This window comes from Borostomias antarcticus (genome assembly GCF_949987555.1).
Source record: "Borostomias antarcticus genome assembly, chromosome: 20".
Taxonomy (NCBI): Eukaryota; Metazoa; Chordata; class Actinopteri; order Stomiiformes; family Stomiidae; genus Borostomias; species Borostomias antarcticus.
In genome coordinates, this window is record NC_140253.1 from 9,804,382 (window position 1) to 9,829,381 (window position 25,000).

General features: G+C 44.2%; 2 protein-coding genes across 2 annotated transcripts in view; one reads left to right on the forward strand and one right to left on the reverse strand.

Moving 5' to 3' along the window:
* Positions 1-5,090: 5,090 nt before the first annotated feature.
* LOC311322485 (excitatory amino acid transporter 3-like) lies at positions 5,091-12,325 on the reverse strand. The gene is made up of 12 exons (XM_084454555.1): positions 12,153-12,325; positions 11,474-11,614; positions 10,030-10,122; positions 9,740-9,854; positions 9,585-9,627; positions 9,238-9,387; positions 8,878-9,062; positions 8,662-8,769; positions 8,046-8,168; positions 6,352-6,546; positions 5,944-6,078; positions 5,091-5,687 (listed from the first exon to the last, which is right to left on the reverse strand). The coding sequence occupies exons 1-12, from the start codon at positions 12,232-12,234 to the stop codon at positions 5,447-5,449; spliced, it is 1,611 nt and encodes a 536-aa protein (XP_084310681.1). The 5' UTR covers positions 12,235-12,325; the 3' UTR covers positions 5,091-5,446.
* Positions 12,326-19,732: 7,407 nt separating this feature from the next.
* Positions 19,733-25,000, forward strand: part of grk4 (G protein-coupled receptor kinase 4) — a gene marked incomplete at its 3' end in the record, with an annotated part of 31,618 nt that continues 26,350 nt past the window's right edge. The window contains 1 exon segment of the mRNA XM_084454658.1: positions 19,733-19,856. Within this exon segment, the coding sequence (XP_084310784.1) occupies positions 19,805-19,856 (52 nt within the window). The 5' untranslated portion in view covers positions 19,733-19,804.

A 25,000-nucleotide genomic window follows, 5' to 3' on the forward strand; every position in this document is an offset into this window, starting at 1 on the left:
CTACCCCTCTACCTCTACATCTACCCCCCTACCTCTACCCCCCTACCTCTACCTCTACCCCCCTACCTCTACCTCTACCCCCCTACCTCTACCTCTACCTCTACCCCTACCCCCCTACCTCTACCTCTACCTCTACCCCCCTACCTCTACCTCTACCTCTACCCCCCTACCTCTACCTCTACCTCTACCTCTACCTCTACCCCCCTACCTCTACCTCTACCTCTACCTCTACCTCTACCCCCCTACCTCTACCTCTACCTCTACCTCTACCTCTACCCCCCTACCTCTACCTCTACCTCTACCTCTACCCCCCTACCTCTACCTCTACCCCCCTACCTCTACCTCTACCTCTACCTCTACCCCCCTACCTCTACCTCTACCTCTACCCCCCTACCTCTACCTCTACCTCTACCTCTACCCCCCTACCTCTACCTCTACCTCTACCCCCCTACCTCTACCTCTACCTCTACCTCTACCCCCCTACCTCTACCTCTACCTCTACCCCCCTACCTCTACCTCTACCTCTACCTCTACCCCCCTACCTCTACCTCTACCCCCCTACCTCTACCCCCCTACCTCTACCTCTACCTCTACCCCCCTACCTCTACCTCTACCTCTACCCCCCTACCTCTACCCCCCTACCTCTACCTCTACCTCTACCCCCCTACCTCTACCCCCCTACCTCTACCTCTGTGCAATTCATGAATGAATCTGGGAGACTTTGTTTGTAAGGATTATCATCGTTGTGATCAAGAATGTTGGGAAATGTTCTATTGACCTGGTATCCTGTCTGCACAGCAGTTGCCCAAGATTTAGAAATCAAATATCTAATCAAGTATCTAAGCATGTATGTATGTATGTATGTATGTATGTATGTATGTATGTATGTATGTATGTATGTATGTATGTATGTATGTATGTATGTATGTATGTATGTATGTATGTATGTATGTATGTATGTATGTATGTATGTATGTATGTATGTATATATCTATCTATCTATCTATCTAAATGCACTTGCTATTGTAGGTTAGTTGAAGTAAAGTATTAGCTCGCCATCAGCTGTAACTTCAGGCCGTCTCTTGGTCCAGCCGGACCTGAACCACAACCGGCCTGAGGGGAGGACGAACCACCGCTGCCTGGGGGGGGGGGGTCACAGGTTGAGGACCTAAAAACCCGTACAACTGACTCGAGCCCTACAGAGCGCAGAAGGTGCTGTCATCGTCCGAGCTCATGACAGTCTTACTCTCGCTCACCTTTGCCCGTCGGCCCTAAAAGTCCCGTCCGTTCTGTCAGGTCCTGTAACTCTGCACGCCACGCCTCCGTCACTGCACACACATGGAAGCAGAGAACACCGGTCTTGATAATTTTTTGACAAAACAACAACAACAACAAAAATTGACGATGCTGACAAATGCATTCTTTTCCAGAATCTTGTTACAGTACATGTATTCTACTAATTGGTCTGACCCACCCTAGAATACGTCAATCCCTCAAACAAGAACTGTCAGTCCCTCATTAAAAAACGCAGAGTGTAAAATTGCAGTCTACAAGCAGAACACAACACTGTTTGAGCAAACGGCCTGTTGCTTGAATTTTATGGACTACTTTGTGTGGAGAGGCTTGGAACCTGGGGGGGTGGAGGGATACAGTTAACCGGATGACAAAGCCCCCACTGTCAGATCTGGTTACTGCAGATGTAGGCCTAATACGCAGGGTCAAATAACTACACTGAAGGCTCCGGTTGCACTTTGACTGCGCGTCGCTTTACATGTCTTTACATGACGTTTTAGCCTTAAGAAGTACATTTATAGACACTGAATTCACAGAAAATAAAAACATGAAATGCATAAAGACAACCCCCCCCCCCCCCCATGGTTGGTTCCCAGAAAGTCGCTTCCAGAGACATCTACCCAATGCTATGAATGTCACCCATTCATGATGAATCGTCTGAGTGAATCTATTTGCACCAAATTAGGTTACATGGGAACCCTGCTTGAGAATGTATAGCAGCTAGCTGGGCATGAATCAACGTAAACAGCCTATCAGAGAATCAATAGGGACTGGGACCAGGATGTAAACAAATCATGTCAGTCCATCCCCTTAAAAAGAGAGAGAGAGAGAGAGAGAGAGAGGGAGAGAGAGAGAGAGAGAATGAGAGAGGGAGAGAGTGAGGGGGAGAGAGAGAGAAATAGAGAACGAGAGAGCGAGGGAGAGAGAGAGAAATAGAGAGAGAACGAGAGAACAAGAGAGAGAGGGACAGAGAGAGAGGAAGAGAGAGAGAGAGGAAGAGAGAGAGAAAGAGAGAGAGGAAGAGAGAGAGGGACAGAGAGAGAGAGAGAGAGAGAGAGAGAGGGCGGTATTGAGCGAGTCTCTCCGTACTTACGTAGCCTCAGCGAGGGGGAGTCTTCCAGCCGGAGAGGGAAGAGCTCCAGGCCGGTGATGACGTCCATGGGGAGGAAGGTGCTGTTGGTGCCCACAGCGGCGGTGGGGATCTTACACTGCAGCAGCAGGGGTCGCTCCGGGGTCAGGACCCGGCCCAGGCAGTACTGGGGCGTCTGGCCGAAGGTGACATCGTTGACCGCACAGATGGCTCTCTCACTCACCCCTGAGAGGAGGGAAACAGTAGAGGGACAACAGGAACAGGAAATTGTGTTCTTTTATATAGGCAGACGGTATGACTCCGTGTGTGGATATTGAGTGTGTGTGTGCGCGAGTGTTTCCAAACTGCCGTTCAGCGCCCACCTTTTATGTGGCGGACCCTCTGGGGGTGGGGGTTGTTGCGGCAGAAGAAGGAGCTGTGACTGGGCGCCCCGAAGCGCCCGCTGCTCCGCCCGGCGGACAGGCCAGGCTTGTGGCACAGCGGGCTGTCCTCCGCCACCTTCAGGGACACAGTGGTCAGCCCGAAGATCGCCATGGAGATGGGAGAGGGGTGGGGCCGAATGGGCACAGTCCTGGGGGGGCTGGGGGGGGGGGGGGGTTATAAGGGAATAAGGTACTTTACTTTACCAAGTCTACCAGAATATTCCCTGTGTACCCTTGCCTTGCTTTGGAAGTATCCTATTGATTTTAACTATGGTAGTCTAAATGTGGCCCAAGACATGCCATGACTGATCTTTCAGCACCAAACTGGACCCTCTATATGCTGGGATCAGAACTGTCTAACCGATTCATTGTAGCACACCCCGATTTTTTTGCAATATAGCAATAATGATTTGGGAAAAATATCTTAATAGGCCTACGTAAAGGGACAAGACGAGAAGAAAAATTAAGATATTGGACTCACGTATCTCTAAACGGATCTATAGGACTCTCAGACATTTTGAATGATCAAAACACCTGAACAGACAAAAGGGGAAATCTCACCATAAGTAACTTGTATTAATTTTCATGATCAACATATCTGCAAATCATACCGTCAGTGTAAATAGCACGTGCCTTAATAGCTTCATTTGCTAAATGCAAATGAAGCGTCATGTCATTTTGGTTCTCTGCCAACAGCGATCTCAAGGACACTGCGCATTAAGTGGTTATTAATCCTCATTATTTTATAATTGTCCTTCCAATGGCGACAACTGTCAAAGTCAGTGATGAATTAATAGCCTACCTTTTTGCACTCACAGGACTTCTATTGCCGCCGTGTGGAGAGCTGCACAATTGCGTAGAACGTTCATTTACATGGAGCCTACAATGACGCCATGGAAACGTGACGCAAAATAAATGAATAGGCCGACTTGATGATTGCCTAGGTTTATGCAATGCGATGCCCGAAAGACTATAGGCTGCTGTCAAAACATTTATTATCCTCCGTGAAATCTGTCAGAGTTCATAAAAGACATCTATCTATCTCTCCCTCTCTGTTCATGATGCATGTTAAAATTGCAATGTAACAATAATGATGTCTAATCCAAAAATAGCTCGAGCTATCATGATCATCATGTATGAATGGAAAACGCACTGTAGGCTATTTGAGACCTTGATGAACCTAGGCCTACATATATATCCTTTTTTGTAACCTGTCTTGTATTTATATTGTTGTATGTGTTTTTATATGGACCAGTGTCCGATTAATAAAGATGATTGATTGATATGAATATAATGAAAATGTCTTTAAAATAGTCCTAATGTAAGGATATTTTATTAAATTATGTGTTTTGTTATTCAAATCGCTTCAAAAGAGGTCTCAAACTCTAATGGCCAGTTCAGGCACTATAGCTAGAGCTGTGAATTTGAGAGCGGTGACGTGTCCCCAGCCCCATCTCTGAGTTATCAAAACAAATGACCCGAATTTCCAGGTCAAACAGCGGGTGACGCATTTACAGTGGTTTTGTGGTGCTGCACTACTAAACCCGGCCCCAGCGATAAGACTGGGGAAAAGAGCTTGAGTCAGACCTCTTTGGGGTGTACGTCTTCATAAATACAGACTGTGCTAACACAGGCATCTTCTGCACCCTAGTGCCAGCGCTGCATTGTCCTGCACTCAGCCTCCCGGACATAAAAATACATTAACATCGCTCTATACTTCTCCAATCTTGTGGAAAGGGCTCTGACTTTGTACTGCGCCAGTTTTTCTGTTGTACGAACGTATACCAACATTTTGTGTACACGAGTCAAGGTTGCAGTCATCTTTCACTCAAAACAAAACACATGTTGCGATGGCCTTGGGTCTGGGATGATAGAAAAAGTCGTTGTTTATCATTGTGAAATAAACTGTTCTACAAAGAGCAATAATTAAATTCATACAGCAATGAATTCAAGTTTAGCAGTTTCTTGCTGATTCGATTATATCTTCAGTTAAATACAAGTACTGTAGCATGGACAATGTTCTTATCCATGTTTCAAATCCACAAAACAGTAACTGAACTGAATATGCTTTGATAAAGGTTACAAAGACATATCTGTTGTCCTTGACATGCAAGGATTAAATTATGGTTTGGATTATTATAGTGCATTATGGTTTATGTGCTATACATTATGTTATTAGACATTTCATGAGACGACCATAAAATACATGACAGTCAGTAAAATGTTAGATCATGCATGTATCATGCTAATATATTGGCCTAACATCATGTTTTATGTTTTACCACATTTCCTTTGGTAAAATCTATCTTCAAATATTTTGAGTTCAGTAGCAGTGTTTCTCAATAATCCAATATCACTGTACAAAAACAATAACATGACTGTGTCATGTATCAGAATGTGTCAAGCACAGCCCGCAAAAAATGACACACAGTCACATTTCAAAAGTGAACATTGCACAACAACAGGCTTTAGCAGGTATTCAATCTAAAACGAAGCAACTTATGCAGAGAGAAACTCAAAAGCAAATACAAGCTCAGTCAATCACAGCTCAAGTATTTGACTTTATGCAGGAGTGTTTCCCTCTCTGTGCGGTCTCTCTCTGTGCCGTCTCTCTCTCTCTCTCTCCTCGACCTGCTAGTTACTAGAGCTGGGAGGTCTGCGTGAAAGAGATGGAATCGGTCCTCTCCACTGGGAAATCCACCTTGATGTAGGAGGTGGTGTCGTGTTTCACCACGTCCGTGGCTTTCTCCTGAGGGAAAGGGTTAAACAGGACCGCGTCCGACATCTGGTCCATCTTCTCCAGTTCTCTCTGTGACAGTTTCTGGATGATTCCGGCTCCGAACGCATCTCCGAGGACATTGATCATGGTACGGAATCGGTCCCTGTGCAAAAGAGACACGGCTCTCCAATCTTCTACTTGTTATACAAAGACAACGATTGATTAATAATGCAGTATACCCTTTTATAATGCTTTGAGTTGTACGCCATGAGTCAATAGGAAAATTTCCACATAACAAAGACACGGTATGACTATGTAACTTCATAAAGGATCATAAATAACTAATCACTAATAAAAAGCACCGTAAAAACATTGGTGTACCCATCGGTATAAATATCCTCACCAAGAGGAATACTCACAGGAGCCAATCCACAGCTACTATGAGAGTGACATCATTGGCGGGCAGACCCACGGCAGTCAAGACGATCACCATGGTTACCAAGCCCGCATTAGGCACCCCCGCCGCTCCTATGCTCGCCAACGTGGCCGTGACACTGAAGAAAAAGGAGACAATAGGTGCAGCACACAAGATCATCGAAACTGTGCTTTTGTTGTTTTGACATTGGAACTGACCTCTATAGTCCTGGTCAAGAGACCATCATCATAATCGATATGAAGTCCATGAAATATTGAATGCAAATACACAACAATGAAAAACAACGCTTTATTTTTTCACACGGCACAACTCATGGAGTGCTTATGTGGCACCGCACAGTACTACTGTAACACAACAGTTTTTCGGCGCTAAAATCAGCACCGCATCCTACCTGATGGTGACTATCTGACCCACGTCCAAGGGGTAGTTGTTGAGCTGGGCGATGAAAATGGCCGCCACCGCCTCGTAGAGAGCCGTGCCGTCCATGTTGATGGTGGCGCCCACGGGCAGGACGAACCGTGTGATCCTCTTGTCAATGTGATTGTTCTCCTCGGTGCAGCGGAAGGTCACTGGTAGGGTCGCAGAGCTGGGGTGATCCATATGGAAGGACGAAAGGAAGGTATGTAAGTAGGTGGATTGATATGGAGGTAGGTAGGTAAGTAGGGAGGGAGGGATGTAGGTAGGTAGGTAGGGAGGTAGGTAGGTACAGTAGGTAGGTTGGTAGGTAGGTACAGTAGGTAGGTTGGTAGGTAGGTAGGTAGGTAGGTACAGTAGGTAGGTAGGTAGGTAGGTAGGTAGGTAGGTTGGTTGGTTGGTTGGTAGGTAGGTAGATAGGTAGGGACGTAGGTAGGTAGGTAGGTAGGTAGGTAGGTAGGTAGGTAGGTAGATAGGTAGGTAGGTACAGTAGGTAGGTAGGTAGGTAGGTAGGTACAGTAGGTAGGTAGGTAGGTAGGTAGGTAGGTAGGTAGGTTGGTTGGTTGGTAGGTAGGTAGATAGGTAGGGAGGTAGGTAGGTAGGTAGGTAGATAGATAGGTAGGTAGGTAGGTAGGTAGGTAGGTAGTTGGTAGGTAGGTAGGTAGGTAGGTTGGTTGGTAGGTAGGTAGATAGATAGATAGGTAGGGAGGTAGGTAGGTAGGTAGGTAGGTAGGTAGGTAGGTTGGTTGGTAGGTAGGTAGGTAGGTAGGTTGGTTGGTTGGTAGGTAGGTAGGTAGGTAGGTTGGTTGGTTGGTAGGTAGGTAGGTAGGTAGGTACAGTAGGTAGGTAGGTAGGTAGGTAGGTAGGTAGGTTGGTAGGTAGGCAGGTAGGTAGGTAGGTAGGTAGGTAGGTAGGTAGGTAAGTAGGTAGGTAGGTAGTAGGCAGGTAGTTAGGTAGATAGGTAGTTAGGTAGATAGGTAGATAGGTAAATAGGTAGATAGGTAGATAGGTAGATAGGTAGGTAAGTAGGTAAGTAGGTAGGTAAGCAGTAGGCAGGTAGTTACGTAGATAGGTAGGTACGTAGGTATGTAGGTAGGTAGGTAGGTAGGTAGGTAGATAGGTAGATAGATAGGTAGGTAAGTAGGTAAGTAAGTAGGTAGGTAGGTAGTAGATAGGTAGATAGGTAGATAGGTAGATAGGTAGATAGGTAGATAGGTAGGTAAGTAGGTAAGTAGGTAGGTAGGTAGTAGGCAGGTAGATAGGTAGGTACTGCATTTACTGAAATGTCAGTGGGTTTACGAGGCTCATTTGTAACTGAAATGAAAGTAGAGGATGGAGTCGCTCGTAAAAAAAATCATTTTATGGAGCACTTCACTTTTTTATCGGCCCATTTCAGTCACAGTTCCACTGAGCAATTAAAGTTCAAGAATGGCAAAGGTTAAATGAGGAAAACACTGAATAAGGACAAGAAATCACTGTACTGCTGTGTTGTACGGTTCATTTAAGTTAGTAAAAAGACTTCCTGGTAGATATTATGTAATTGCCATGGTTTTAAACTAGAATCAGTCCAGAAAGTGTGTATTTAAGTCTGACAAACAATAGTGTTCTCATGACTGCGGGGGCACAATAATTTGTCAAAGTGGCGTTGATGGCGGAGAGCTGGTCAGTTACCTGGATGAGATCATCAGCGCTGTCAGGAGTGCCTGGGCCATCCCCCCCATAAAGGTAAAGGGGTTTTTCCTCACAAAGATGAAATACAGAAGAGGCAAGATGATGATTGAGTGGATAGCCAACCTGATGATGAGAAGAGAACAGTTACTAATTCCAATTGATTACAAATCCAACCAACTCATTTAAACAACTTCAATAGGTTTTCCAGGAGGGTTCTACAGTAGTACAATACAGTTGGTACTGTATGCAAAATAAGCAAACAGGAAAATACATTTCATGAGCAGGTTTATGTATAACTCAGTCGGAATACTCACTTAAAATACAACTTAACACAAAGTGGACACTGTAGGTAGGATGTAGGCTACAAACCATCATATGGTGAACATTTCTCATATGAGTTTTATCTGATGCACGTTTATGACACTCTGACAAACATAATGTCAATCTAAGATGAGCATTGTCTATTTATGACAAAGGGTTTGAGTAAGGTCCTACAGAGGAGGAATCATTTTACAACTTAAGTGAAAAAGGAAAAGCCATTTAATAAAGGTGCTAAAATATGAGCTTCAGATTAACATTATATTTTGTCTTTTTTGCAGACAATAGCATGTCTTACCCACTTAAAACGGTCACCATGTAGAGACCCAACTTTCTGAAGATATCCCAGTCTTCCACTTCAATGATTTTAGCAGCAATGAGGAAAAGTATCCCAATTGGCATGTAACTGTGAAATAACAGAAGTTAGTTATTGAAAAATAGGCAAGTTTGTAAGAAAGAGGAGGTGGTTGAGCATATGTTTCTCTTTGGGGGTACCAAAACGACATTAACCCACCACATGATGATGTGGACTATCTTCATTGTGGCTTCGTTCAAGGCCTCAAAGAAGTCAATCAGGATCCGCCCTTTCTTGCCCAGTTGGCCAATCACCAGGCCGAACACCAGACAGAAGATGATGAGGCCCAGGATGTTGATGCCATCAGAGTACACACCAATTATTGTGTAATCCTTTGTTACATTCTAAGCGTAAAAAGGAAAAACACATATTTGCCGGCTCTGTCTATGTTCCAGCATTCGTTTTGAGGTGACAAATGTCCGTTGTTGTGTCACATCTTCAATAAAAACTATCATGACAGGCTGAATAATTTAGATACAGTATCCTACATATCCCAAAATATAGGAACAATCCACTCACCTCAAGAATGGCAGACGGTAAAGAGGTGATGTTTACAATGTTGATAGTTTCTGTCACCGTGGTTATCTGTCCAGGTGCTGAGCTGGCATTCAGAAGCCCTACGTTGTTCCCCAAGTCACTAACCTCGATCTCTTTACGCTTGGTGCTATACTGTCAAATCAGACATCACAAACAGGCCAACACATCTTTGAAAACAAGAGTGGCCGTTTTTTTGTCCTCAAAATATGTGGCCGTGATTTGACCAAGAAACATGAGAAAGGAGATTGAACTGGTTGGTCAACTGTATTGGAGAACTTTCCAGAATGATGGTCATTTTAGCTGCACACATCACTGAGAGATGTCCTTACCTGTTGAAAGCAGGCTTGTACGATGTTCTCCGGAAACATGTTCCTATCAGTTGAATATAACATTTGAATTGATTGAAACACCTTCATTCTGTGGTTTCGAGGAGTTGACAGTTATCTTATCTGAGGAGGATCAAAAAAATAAAAGGCTGTGTCACCTGATCAGATCCAACATGGCGTCCACGGTCGACACATCCGGAGTTGAGTCCGCCCTGTCTATGTCATCGGAGCCGTGAGAAACTCCAGGTTTAATGATCATCACCAGTACAATACCTGGAAGAAAACCATCCAGAAACATGCAGATGATAAGGAGATGCAGACAGCAAGTAACAACGGATGAGGGGAAGAGAGAATCGGGCGGGGGGTTAAGGAAGTAGGAAAGTTGATGAGTAGCCTATTGAGACAGGGCCGGGCCCGGGAGGAATGGATGAGGCACTGGATGACTCACCCAGGATGACAGCGATGATAGTTGTGGATAAGTAGTAGACAACAGCCCTCAAGCCGATCCACCCAGACACCTCAGAGTCCAGCGCTGCTACTCCTGTTTAACCCCAGTCAGCCAACACAGGTTTACTCCTACAGCTTCTTCCATATACTTAAAGGAGTAGTAAAGGGACAATGCATGTTTAGCCCTGTTTTAAGGTTACTTATGATCATATACAATGGTTCAGATCAAAAAGTTGACAAAACTAGCACTTTTGAGAAAGTTGATAATTGCTCTACCACCTTTTAGGTCATACAATGGATGTGGGTGGGCACCTTGAAAAATCATTCAAAAACATGTTAAACTCTTGATTTCAAAGACAAGAAGCTCACCGAGGGGGTAATTGGTGTCCGTTGGTGTTCTGACATCAAATTCGCTGCAAAGTATGAATCCTGTAGGGTTTTATTGATGATTTTATGAAATCCATTGACTTGTATTGATGCAACCGTTGTAGATGTGTAGATCAATCCGCAGAGGGGATTCAGGAAGCGGAACTACTTACGGTAGCTATTGTTATTGTTTATGTTGCTAGGCTACCTAGTTTGCGGAAGTTTACACACGTATGACTAAATAGTTCTATGCTAAATATTTTTAAAAAAGCCTTTCCAGATGAATAAGAATCTTACTTTATGGCGAATTATATGTCAGAACGCCAACTAACACCTTGATGAGTTTCTTGTCTTTGAAATTGAGAGTTTAACATGTTTTTGAATGATTTTCACGGTGCCCACCCACATCCATTGTATGACCAAAACGGTGGTAGAGCAATTATCAGACTTTCTCAAAAGTGCTAGTTTTGTCAACTTTTTGATCTGAACCATTGTATATGATCATAAGTAACCTTAAAACAGGGCTAAACATGATTTTTCCCTTTACTACTCCTTTAAAGCACAACTTAACACGACATGGACACTGTATGCAGGCCATACAAGCTGTATTAAGATAATAACCCTAACCCTAACTACTGTAGACACAGACAGACAGATAGACAGACAGACATAGCCTATCTACAGTATCTACCTATCTGTCTGTCTGTCTGTCTGTCTGTCTGTCTACTGTATCCTTCTGCCTGTCTGTCAACTATCTTTCTGCGTGCCTGCCTGCCTGCCTGCCTGCCTGTCTGTCTGTCTGTCTGTCTGTCTGTCTGTCTGTCTGTCTGTCCATCTATCAAATACCTAATCCTCCACATGCTTACACACCATGACACTGTCATATGATCATGGCTCATAATATGAGCTGTATCTGATGTAAGTTTATGACCCTCTCACACGTACAGCACGACAGCTGTTACACAATGACTTATCTACAGCGCTATGTACTGTATGTAAAACAATGACGAGCTCCAGAGGGATTCGTTTCTCAATCGAAGTGAGAAAGAGGGGGGGGGGGGGGGGGGAGGTGCGGTCACCTGTGATCATGCTGGATATGATGAGAGGCAGGATCACCAGCTTCAGCATCCTCATCAAGATCTCACCAGGGAAGCCGAAGTAGAACTTGTGGAGGGTGGAGAGAGGGACATACTCTCTGACGACCACTCCGAGCGCAATACCTGGATAACAAAACAAACAAACAAAAAACACCAATCCCAGCTACTGTATAATTGTGAGCATCGCACACTTGAAGATAGAGAGTGGGTGAATAATTGGTGGTTTATCGAATGCTGGACACACCTGTTTTTGTGTTGTTTTTTTTATTTACAGCAATGTGACAGTGAATATTGTTCCAAGACACATCTTCATCTAGGCTATGGTTTCCCATCAACTCTAATCAATTACATTTGATAAACCTACAGCCTAGTAGGCTACCTACCACCCAATAATTCCCTAATTATTGTTGCACCTGTGCGTGGCACGTGCAAAAATTAGTAACTGTAGGAAGATGAACCCTGTCCATTTAACAGTTGAATAACATTTCTATGATAAATGTCACATCAGATTATTTTCTGCGGCACTATAGTTAGCTTGTTGTTAATACCAGAAAATTCCATCTTAATGTCCGCATTGATAATAAACCTCTTTACGCAGTTACAGTACCTTTCAAAAAACCATAATTCGATTGCGTCTCCATTCATAACACAGGAAACTCACCTGACAGCACTGACAGAATAGTGGCCAATAGTAGCCAATTATTCTTCAGAAAACCTTTCAGGTCACAGACGGTCTTCCCCATTGCACGTTATACCGACAAATAGCGGTTATCCAGTCGTTTTGTCTTGGATACACTGCGTAATGTCTCGCTTATGCACAGTCGAGTGCACTGACTTGCCAGTAGCCTGTAGTTTACAGTCGAGTGCAGATTCCCTCCCACTGTACGTCCCGCTTCGGCGGACAAGCTTTTAACACCAGTTTAGCGTATTCTGCCCTTTGCCCTACTGCACCAAATGTTTGGTAAAACGGTGCTACTGTTTAAGCTCATCGTTAATCTTTGACCAATGTTTAAATGAGTTATAATAAACCGGGAAACAAAAAGAAAAAATCACACCATAAACGGTCGTTGGCATGGGTACGGCCCACTATAATCTTGTTTGCATTTACTCTACCCAAAGGGGAGAGCGGGGTGAGTTGTGACAGTTTTTACTTTAGGCGTATTTAAAGTGAGGACATGACAGTAATGTCTCCAACTAAAATATGTAGGCTAAATATATTTCAGTATGTGGTGCATAATTACTTTGGATCTAAAATAATCAGTTTTCTGTGCCTCTGTGCCTATATTTTTATAGCACAACTTGTCCCTGGTGAAGTTCTGCCACGGGAGAGGAGAGGATAAGTGGGGGTAAATTGTGCCATTGATTATGTTGAAGTAAAACAGTACATTTTCTCCTCATATAATGTTATATCATAGCAAGACCAATTCAATAGGCTACCAAATTACTTCTAAGGTTTTATCTAAAGATATATTTTATAACTTCAAGGAACCAAATTTCTTCAACAAGGCCTAGCTCACAGTATACAGTACAATTGAGCTTGACTAGGGTTAGGAACTTCCCAGACTTTATGTTTGTAGATACAGTAGTCATTTGTACATACCTGACCATGTGCTGTTCTCTCTATTCTCCAGGTATCACTTTGCAGATTTTCAGGTCCCTTGCCACTGGCTATGGACTTCCCATCCTGCAGCTCTGGGCATTGAAGCCATTTGGCTAGCAGACGCTTTTATCCAAAGCTTTTATCCAAAGCGACTTAAAATAATTGCATTTAACTTGGTAAGTCAGTGTACTACTACTCACCAGACCTCACAAGTGCATCTCCTTTCTAAACAAGTGACTAAGAGCATAATCTAGTGCTAAAGGCAAAGTGCAAGAGTAGCAAACTAAAAATACAATAGGAGCTTAAGAGGGAGGATTCTGGTAATACTCGCATCCATTTTAAAACTCTGGTACTAGCTTACAGGGCAATGAAAGGAACAGATCCCTTCTACCTCCAGGCCCTGGTCAAGCCCTACAACCCCCCCCCCCCCCCCCCCCCCTCCCCCGACCGCTACGCTCTGCTACCTCAGGGCGGGTGGTTGCCTTGTCACATCAAGGCTCCTGTGGTTGATCAACATGATCATGGCTCTTTTCTGTTTTCTGATGTCAGGATAGCAGAGTCGCTGCCCATCTTTCGCTGCAGACTCAAAACTCAGTAGTACTACCAGGATCCTTCCTCTTAATCACATATTGTATTTATATTCTGCTACTCTTGCACTTTGGCTTTAGCACTAGTTTATACTCTTAGTCACAAAGGAGATGCACTTGTGAGCTCTGGCGAGTAGTAGTACACTGACTACCTACGTTATATGCTTAAATTATTCTAAGTCGCTTTGGATAAAAGTGTCTGCTAAGCGACTGTAATGTAATGTAATGTAATGTAATGTAATGACAATACTCGACAGACTTAAGAAAACTCACTGGAAAGGGTACATTACATTGAGTCAAAGACATAGTGGTACAGGCCAATGTCTATGGTCCAAATCTGCCAAGAGCTGAGCTTCCACACATTCCACACACACAAACTGAAGCAGAAATCGGTCACCATTGAGGACCAAGAACTGGAAGTAGCAGGTGCACTTGTGAGCCTACAGTCACTCCCATTCAGGGAACACTGTGTCCAGGAAACCAAGTGTCCCGGAAACCAGCTCTTCTTGCCTGCACTGGAATGAGGAACTAATTAGTTCTGATAAGATACTGTAAGGATCTTATCCTCGCTTGTCCTTCCAGTACCTTATCAGTACTAATCAGTTCCTCATTCCAGTCCTAGGTACGCAGCTTTACTCTCCATAGTAGCAGTCTATCAGTATCATCCTCATCTACTTATCCCATCCGATCCTGGATGACTGTCTGTGTCCATGATATAGGTAGATGCTAATGAGCTCCCACTTCCCTGTAAATGGGTCGACCCATTAGTCCGTGCGTAAGTATGAGGCATAGCATAAGGCAGAGGTATGAGGCATAGCCTACCCAACAATATCTAGTCAGATTGGTTCTTGGTCCCTGGTTATGATATTCAAACCAGTCCAGATTGAGATTATCTGATTTCCTGGATCTGTTTGCCTTGCAAGTATTGTTGGGAATCTACTGGTCTGTAACTGTCCACTCCCAAGATGTACTGTATGCTTGTTGCAAATGGCTCCAGGAGGCTGACATGTGTAGACTGGTAGAGTGTGAGAACCAGGCATCCACCTCAGAGAGTGTGGAAAGTTTAGATGAAGATGTGGAAGACTTAAAATTATCATGATTTTTAGGTTATGATGAGAGTATGGAAAACAAAGTATGGAAAGCAGTCTTTGATTAAATATATTCATTTTACAACAAAATGGGGCCTGTGTGGAAGCCCACATTTGAAATATTTTAGTCACTCTTAGTCACTTGTTAAGAAAAGAGATTTCTTCTGCCAGATAGTAGTGCACTAACAGACACTTCTGCCGAGTAGTAGTACACTAACTTCCTATGTTAACTGTAATTATTGTCGCTTTGGACAAATTATTGCAACGTAATATAATGTTGTACAGTAGTTCTATATACTATGGCAAAAGCTTAAGATTGTTTTGATTTGATACTAAGCACAGATAAATTATCTTGTAGTTCTAGAAGTATATCCTTCCGTAACAATATGGAAAATATCATGACATTGATAAAACTCAAGAAATCTCTCAAAATTAGGCTTTTTACCTTTTGGTGATGGGATAACATGTTCTGCTGTACTGATGTTAATATGAAATGTATATGGAGAGTAATTAGTGATTTGAATTCCTGAATAAATCCTCTACATATGCATGTGATTATATGTGTCCTAGGGTTTTATTGACTTTTCCAAAATAAACAGACAAATATTTTTCTAAAAATAAAAAGATTCACTCCACTACAATTGAGCACTGTACTGATAGTGCCAGCAATGACACTGTTTTCAATGTAGATTTATATAACAATGTTTGATGAAACATGCTTGAGCTATCATTTCAATGTTGTGGAATCACTGGTGGAAAAAATGCCAGTAGGTTGAATATAAGTATTGTACTTAATACTGGCCACTTTTCAGAAATGTTTATTTTAGGGTAGTTTTATAAGATGGCAGCACATATAAAGCTACCACTGGTGCAATGCTATCACATATGTTCTAACTCTAGAGATATGTACCTGCCAAAAATCATCATGAGTATTATTCCCCTCAGAAAGCTGCAACCAACCCTACTGGCTCACTGACTATTCTGTCGGGGCTGAATTCACCCCAGACAGGGGTCTACAAAAATCCTAAATTAAAATAAATGTGTTTTCATCTGATTATTCATAATTTCTTTGATATAAAACATATTTTTACACACTGTGGGCAAATATAAAATACATCAGTAAAACAATGTTAATAGCTGATCATGCAAGTACACACACAATATAAACAAAAGCAATAACTTCAATCTATAAAGCTAAAAGAACAAAAAGGAGAAAAAAAGCTAATGATAAAAAATAGACTGGGTTGAACTTCAAAGATCCATGATCCTTTAGCAATACTCCAACAATGATGAAAGTATCTTAATAGGCCTACGTAAAGGGACAAGACGAGAAGTAAAAATGAAGATAGTGGACTCACTTATCTCTAAACAGATCGAAAATAGGACTCTCAGACATTTCGAATGATCAAAACACCTGAACAGACAAAAGGGGAAAACTCATCATAAGCAACTTTCAACCCTCCCCCAATGCTGCCAGTACCATTGGTAGGGACACCACATGACTGACCTAAGATCAGCCTCTAGGAGCATCTTCTTCCTGCTCCATCCTCTGGGCTGCTCCTTCCTCTCTGGTCCCACTTCAACACTGGAATGCAGGGACACCATCTGCATGCCCTCCCTCTCTGCTGGCCTCCGCCCCCTGGTGGTCTGGAGAGACACAACACCAAGAGTCAGGAACAGGGGGAGAGACTTGGATAAATAAGTAAGTTAAATGAGAAAGTTAACAGGCCTACATTTGCTTTGTTTAGCAAAGACTTTCCTCTGTGCCATAGCTATAATGCACATGGCTGGTTTATAATGTGTACCTTAAAGAACAGATAGAGGGCAGGTCTTGATATCAAGTCAGGACCAACACTATCAGCGCCACTCTCATGATGAAATCTGTCAGAGGAGAGTCTGGAACAGAAACAAAGCAGACGAGGAAACTCATAATCATCAGATCAGATTAAGCTGTCAACTGGAAAGTTTAAGTCACAATATGTAACTTTCATTTCCAGTCAAATGTGCTGCTACTTTGTTTGTGAACGGTGGATATATTAGAATTCTGTGGTCACCTATCCCCAGATCACCATAGTAATCAAATGACTCACTGACTGATTTACTCAAGACCAACCCAAAGCAGTTTACAAAAATGTGTCATGGCAACCCAACCAATTGATTGAGTGGAAGATGTACAGATTGTAGGTTTACAATTCCATCCTCAGTTACCTGCAACACTGACAGAGGAGCTCACTCTCACAGGTGAAGTTATGAGAGAATTAGTCTATTTAAACCAATACACTCCCTCAGACCCGGCACATTTAGATCTAAACCACCGTGCTCCAGACACCATTCATATATCAGCAAAATTAGTGTAGCTGTTCAATTATGTCAAACAATACAGGTATTGATACAAGTATTGATAATCAACATGTTGCCATTTTTTACAATGTGTATCCATTCAAGAGATAACATCAACTTGTCTCCAATAAGACAGAAATCTTTAGTACAGTTCAAAACTGACCCCAGATCAGCATCAAAGCTACCTGATGTTGCAGTCCTACTGTAGCAGTTTGGCTTTGGCAGGCAACGTCAAAGCCGACAAATCTGATACAATAGCATCATCTAGTGGTAATTACTGGATATGGTTATGGTTTGCCACAACTGAATGAAATTCACTTAAACGGTGTGTCCACCAACCAAACAGCAACAACGAGGTGAATTGGAACTCTCATACTTTCCTTTGAGGGGAGGAGTGAGAGAGGAGAGGAGATTAGGACACAGGCAGAGTAGCGCACTGTAAACCGTTTGTGATCAAACAGGTAAACAATTGAGATCCATGCACTCAAAACCTAGTCCCTGAATGAGTCATACTCGAGAAGTGCAGTCTTCCCTTCTCCCTCCCTAGAGGCAATGACATACTGTATCTCATTCCAAACTCCGTTTGCAATTCTACGTTATCGCCAAGAGGTGGCAGCATTGCACTAATAGCCTACGTGATTTGTGACTCCATGGAAGGTCCCTATTAGGTCAACGCTCTCGCGTTATCTGGAGAGAAGAGGGGGAAAAAACGATCTCGACAAACTATGTGAGGAGCAGGACGTTGCACAACCTCCACATCAAGTCTTATGTAAAACGTTTCCACGGTTGGCATGTTAATACTGTACAAATGTAGCCTACAACGCGTCATTTGCTCCCAGCTTGCAGAACATTATTTGGAACTTCACAATTAAATATGGAGGTAGGTGTAAACATTGACCTAATGGGAAGAATAGGCCTATCTATGGGATAAATTGTGTTTTAGCTTTTCATCCGATATGGTGCTACACACCACACACAGTAATTCACGATCATTCTTCAGTATTGTGAAGTCACCTGATGTCCACCATGCCCTCGTGATGTCATCATGTCCCTAGGGTTCAGGGTTGTTGGGGGAAATTGACCCCACATCCCTAACCCACATACTGTGAATACGCACACACACACACACACACACACACACACACAAATGCACACAAGTTACACAAAGACACACTGTCTCTCTCTCTCTCTCTCTCTCTCTCTCTCTCTCTCTCTCTCTTTAACACAAACACACACACAAGCATACACACACATAAACACTCACTCTATCTCTATCTCTGTGTCTCTCTTTCTCTAACACACACACATACACAAACACGTTTCTTCCAAGAATGATTTAAGCGTGTGGAGAAAATCTGCATACTGCGGCCCAATAAAGCATCCTGCGAAGGTGAGTGTTCTCTTAGCCCCGTATGGCCCTGCAGGGGTCCGCAGCCTGCACATCGCTGAGAGTTCACTGGGAGGTGAATCTGAGGACCCTGCTCCATACTCTCCCGCACTGGCTTCTTAAAACCGTGCACAAGGCAACGTGCATGGAACCGAGTGAAACGGTAGCTGACGAAGTAGCTGGTGAAGCTCACTCCTCGGAGGAGCGCTGATAGTCCCTCCGGGAGAGGAATGTCCCCGTCGCCGCAACCGTCAGCGTGTCCGCCTCACGAGCGGGAGCAGAGGTTGAGGAGATGGCTAGTTCGGATGGCTCAGAGGTACACACGCGTCACCGGCGTAGGCTACTCTCGTCTGCGTTGTGTTCAACAGTTCGACCAGTGCTAAGGGCTCACCCGGGGGGGGGGGGGGGGGGGGATTTGAATCCGCGTTCGACAAGGTCTCCCACTTGCAAGGCTGACAGTTGCGCCAATAGGGGGTTTCACCAGGTACTCCACGTTTCACTCGGTTACACATGCAGTAAGAGAATCAGGGGGTAGGGGATCAGGGGATATCCTTTGATCCCGCCCCATCAGAATAACATTGAGGTATGGTACCATATTTGTCATGTATCATAGCCTTCTGAGATGATCATGTTGTGATAACTGTCTTGTCAGATGAAATTGCTTTGCCCTTCTGTCTTCCATCAATAAAAGAGGTTATAATGACTGGAATAATGTTGGAGGCTTCTAACCCAGGTGAAATTGAATTTGTATTCAAGACTTGTTGAACGACAATAGAACCTGTAGGCAGAGCAGAGAACTGGATGGTAGCCCTTAGCCCGTGCTGACACACACACACACACACACACAGTGTTTTCTGTTGTTGTTTTTTATCAGCTGCCTTTGTTGATTAGCAAAATGGTCCGTGTACGCACAAGGCCTTGCAAGTAGGCAAGTAGTGTGTGTGTGTGTGTGTGCGCGCGCGCGCGTGAGTGCGTGTGTGCGCGCTGTAAAGGTTGCACTGTGGTTGTAAGTTGATCCCTCCTACTCTCGTTGCGCGGACGAGGGGCGAGGAGGGAGTGAGCGAAGCGAAGCAGGAAGGAAAGCAAAGGAAGTAGAGGCATTGAATGCTAAACAAGGCGAGTTAACGTCGTTGCCTAGCTTAAAGGTGGAGGTTTTTAAACATCAAGCGATGGAGAACTACCACTATTAACCTAGTATGCGCCAGTGCAGAATTCGCGCTGATCGGCTCCATCGTCATCGTCGGCACGACTATCTTCATCTTTTCCGCTGAGTGAAATGTATCGCTACTGCACGGGATCCGGATTTTGACAATGGAGATAGAAAATATCGTGGCCAACACGGTTCTTCTCAAGGCAAGAGAAGGTAAGCTGTAAAGCGAGGGGCGACAAGGGGAACACCTTTGTATGGGGTTGTAAGAAGACTCGAACCATAACAAAGGTTTTTGGCTTTTGCCATCCTTGGATTGTGCACTCGCTCGCTCTCTCTCTCTCCCGTCTTCTCTATCCTTCTCTTTCCCTACGCAGTGCTTTTCCTAGCGCCCTGGCGAACAGAAAACATCGCTGTGTTAGTGCAGCCTACTAGATGGTGATGGTAGAGACGGCAGTAACTAATCACAGATCAATAGATTATCCACAACCACGGGGACGCGCTTTTGTTGTATTAAATAGCGCACCAATGGCACCATTTAGGCGTAGAATGGTCTATCTGGTGGAACCATGAGCATATGACATAACAGTCATATCTCTATTATTAAGGCAGGCTATAGCATATGCCAGGAGGTGGGATATCCCGATAGGCCTACATATATTTTCATAGTGCTAATATGATCATACATGATCATGATGGCAATAGTGCATTTTCTATTTCATAGTGCAATTGGGTTGTGCTTCAATGTGATAAGAGTCCTCCTCTCAATAAACGGCGGGTATATTATTTGACGCAGAAATATTAATTCCACTGCATTGCCACCCGGTCATTGAAAAGAGACCGGACTCGTAGGCTACGCCGCTGAAGGTTGGAACCAGGAGGGTACCGTAGGCCTTGGAAACACGGTGCGAAGCGAATCGCACACCGTGTACCCCGACTCCGTGCTCGTTACCTGGGAAAGGGGCTTCAGGACAGCCCCAGGCCTCGGCACTACGGCAGAACATGGAACTGCCCATACGCACACGACAGGACGCTTGATGTAACATATTTTTACTTGGAGAAAGACGGGATACTTAAACACTAGGCGCAGCGGCTAATTTGTTGACAGGCACAGGGGCGGGGGGCTAAATTGTATCATCGGGTGGGGAAAAAAAGGTTAGAATTGACTGCATTGAATATAGGCTACCATTTCGGTTCGGGATTACTTGCAGGGTAGGGCTACATTAGGACCCATGGGAAAGGCTATAGTCTCTATCACTATATCTATATAGAATAAAACGAGTGCTTTCACTGAATCTGAATTGACATTGTAGGCTAGGCTATTATCTATTCCGTCGTGTCAGATAGGCCAGCTTCAGACATGATTCAGCCGAATGCTATAGCTGCATCATCAGGTAGGCCTACAGACCGGAGACGTGCCTCTCGAATACGATGCAGGATTATCCTTTAGGCTGAGCAGATTCATGATATAGGCCTACACATCTGCATGGCCCAATAGCCCACCCTTCATCACATGTAGCGCGTGTGGAACTGTTTATGGCTACACAATGCATTCATGTCATGTTATAAATAAACCTAATAAAACTCTTCCATACATGCAGGGACTAGATCAAAGCTCCCTGTTCTTTCAAACTGCACACTATCAAATAGGAGGCACTTAGGACTACAGCACTCTTCCTTGTCTATTGTGCCGATAGGGCTATTTAAATCCCCTACAGACATGGTACATTTGCTTTTCACAATGGTGCATTTTTACTTTGCCATGTTGAGATTCTCATACCAATCATGTAGGGTCAGCTGGTGTGAGGCATGCATAATTATTCACGCTCCAGCACAGCATCAAAACATCTGCTGGTTCAACTAATTAACCATCCACAGCCTTCAACTAGTGGACCCGCTCTCTTAGTCTTAACACAGGCCTGTTGCCGCTGGGCTGGAACCCAATTGAGCAGCGCTGCCCGGCTCTGGACCCGATGAGTCGCATCTGACACTTCTGCTGGTTCCACCTACAAGATGACATAGACTTGTCCTTCCCGCTTTCTAATGGAGGGTTTCTAGCATCACTGCCCGCTTGGCGATTGGGCTTCGGGCTCCACAGTGCAGCTGCCAGAACCGTGTGATGCTGTGTGTGCGTGTGTGCGTGTGTGTGTGTGGCAACGTCACGTGTTAGGTTTCGTCTGTTCCTGGGTTTCAGGGTTTCTTTAGCATGGCAATACCAGCTTTCGAGACAACAACGAAAACAAAAACAACAAAAACAGGAAGGAAGTCCTGCGACGGAGGCCGTACCGCGGTGGCGTGCTTCTCCAAGCCCGTAGGGTGTGCCTCGCGTCCTCGTCATGTCGGGGGTTGAAGTGAGACGTCGGCACCAGAGGAAGTGGTTTCTCTGCAGCCCTGTGAGAATTCTCTAAATGCACCCTCCCTTCCTTCCTCTCCTCCAGACAATCTCGTCAACTACCGCCGCTGGATAGGTGAAAAGCGCTCCTCCTCTACATCAGCGATGCCAATCCCGTCACGTCATCGATTAGTGATTGTTTCCAAGGAAGGGAGGTGGCATTTCCGTGCCTGTGACATGAGCACAGCTCACCCGAGCGACATCTCTACAGAGCATGCTCAGTGTGATCCCCTAGAATATGCTACAGTATACTGTACTGTACGGTACACTGTTAAAACGCAGACGTGTATCAAAGAGAACGCCGACAACCGATTCTGACAGCCAAGTCGAACAGTTGAATTTTCACATACTGGAAGACGGAAGTGTTCACACACCAGGACGACTGCGCTCGTCAGCTCAGTTCTGCGGAGCCCGCACAGCGAACCCAGCCAGGTGGCGATTCGCATTACTGAAACAATTTTTTTAGTCGTTTTTCAAAAAACTGCCTCACGTGAAAAGTGCTACATTACCAATGATTGCACGATAACTCACAAGTCTCAGTGGCGACCAAAGAGGAAGTGACAGCCAGCCACCTTACACTGGGCGCACCAATTGCTATATTAGGCTGCTTGTTAGCTTAGAAAATACTTTTGTTGCTGATTGGCTCAAAGGTAACGTTTACGAATGGTGGTCAGCGGCTGATTCAACAGGCTGATGGTCACTGACAGTGCCCTTTGATGGTTGACGCCAAAGAGGCAAGGCCAATCAGTTGGTCCCCCTCTTTTCATGGACAACTGTCGAGTTGGTGTGTCTGGGACCTTAAGATTGCAATTTATACTTAAATCTGCATTGGGACCATCAAGCCTTCCCAGAATCCTCTGGGTGGGTTTATTGTCTATGATCATCTGATCTCAGATCAGTTATTTTAGGCCTGTTTCTCAAGCCGGGTTCAGATACAGTCGTAAGCAGGTTTAGAGTGGAAATTGACTGTAGCTTTTTGGAGTGTCGAAACGTGTTTTTCGAGATTCAACGTGGCAAATCTTATGGAAAGACTTATTATGACGTGATGGATGTTCTAAAACTACTAGCATGGCATCTCAGCTACTCTGACTCTGAACCCAGGCTACTGCAGGGACTGAATGAATGACATGACATTGCAGATCCTGGGCTAAGCAGAAATGGAATTGATTGATCAGCATCTCTCCTGTTTGATAAGGGAATTCTTTACACATTCAACTTCATTCCGTCTTTCAGTAGCCCGTTGCTCTCTGATATCCTCTATGAGTCCATACCACTGTCTTCTTGAGTGTGTGTGTGTGTGTGTGTTGAGTGAGAGAAATGTGTGTGTCTCAGAGACATTTGTGTGTGTGAGTGTGTCTGTCTGTCTGTGTGTGTGTGTGTGTGTGTGTGTCTGTCAGAGACAAATGTGTCTGTCCCAGAGACAAATGTGTGGGTCGAGACAAATGTGTGTGTGTCTCAGAGACAAATATGTGTCTCAGAGACAACTTGTGAGTTTGTCTCTGACGTAACCAGCATAGCTTTATTAGCTTTGCGGTTGTAGCCTGGCTTGCGGGTGTAGCCTGGTTAACGCTTGTTGCCATCATACACCGGGGTGTTTCCTGCAGCTGACAGCCATAAAACATTGCTTTGTGACGACGGCCTTAATGTGGCTCCCGTTTTACAGTTATTAAACCCACAAATGGGCTGCGACCGGGAAACAAGACGCATGTGTTGCGTATGTAGCATTAGCGCGGTTAGCTCAGTAAGCTTAGCTGCCACGCTAATTCAACCAGCCCTCTTGTCTGACTCCGCAATAAACTGGCACTTTTTAACATTGTGTGAACATCATATGAGTTTTCTGTTCCAGCTGGCTCTTTAAATGTTAAGGCAATCTGTGTGTGAACTGTGTGTGAAAGACACTTTCTTAGAACAGTGGTTTAAGTTATCAGATTTTGTATTTTGAATACAAAGAATAAAAAAAAATACCAGAAAAATTTGATAGTAGACTCAAAAGTAACTGCAAACAAGTGGGACATTTTCACAGTGTTCATAATGGCGACTTTGTCTGAGCCACAAGATCACCTTTCCTCCTTCTACTCATCACCATTTCAGGAGGCCTAATGAAAAATACAGACACCAAACGTGTTTTCTTGTGGCCTTCACATCCTCTAACCTTTATCATAAACTGGCAGATAAAATGTTATATTTCAGATATGACTGCACAGTACAGGCCTATATCAGATATTGCTCAAGGTGCATAAGTACCATGTGTTCCACGCTCAAGGGCTTGGCGCCTGAATTATTGTGCTCTTGGAGGAATTGAGTTTCGTCCTCAGTATGTGACTGGGAATCATGAGATGCCCTCAGTCTAAGAGATAGTCTTAGAGATAGTTGTAAAGATAGAGATATAATCCAACATTAAAAAGTTTGCGGACCAGATTCTTACCAGGATCGATGTGTTCGTCTCAGTGATTGGCTAATTGCTATCATTATAGCTTTGGCGTGATGTATGAGGAGGGCGGCTGTTAAATGCTGACCAGGGATCAGATAGTATATCCTTCCTGTAGTATCTGAGGGTAGTAGAAGTCCAGACCATCAGATCCCAGATCTGTGTTAAAAGTGAACCTGTATCAGAACTTTATGTTAAACACCATCAAATGATCACGTCTATTCATCAGTATAGATGTTTTTTTTCTTTCCAAGCGATGAATAATGTTTGCATCATCAGTCATCACTGCCGTAGTCATCGCTGTGGCAATCACCGTGGTAATTGCCTGGCTGTGCACCCCCTGTCCTCGTCACAGCCAGGTGATGAGCATCTGGGGCTAGATGATGTCATCCATTGATCATGTGACCCGGCTCGGTGGTCGGTTGCCATGGAGAAGTCACTAATGAAGAGGGTTGAAGTTGCACCTTAAGCAGCGGATCTGAAGTCTGCTTTGCTTTCCCCTATTTTACAAGACATAAAATAGGGGAAATTCCCACACAC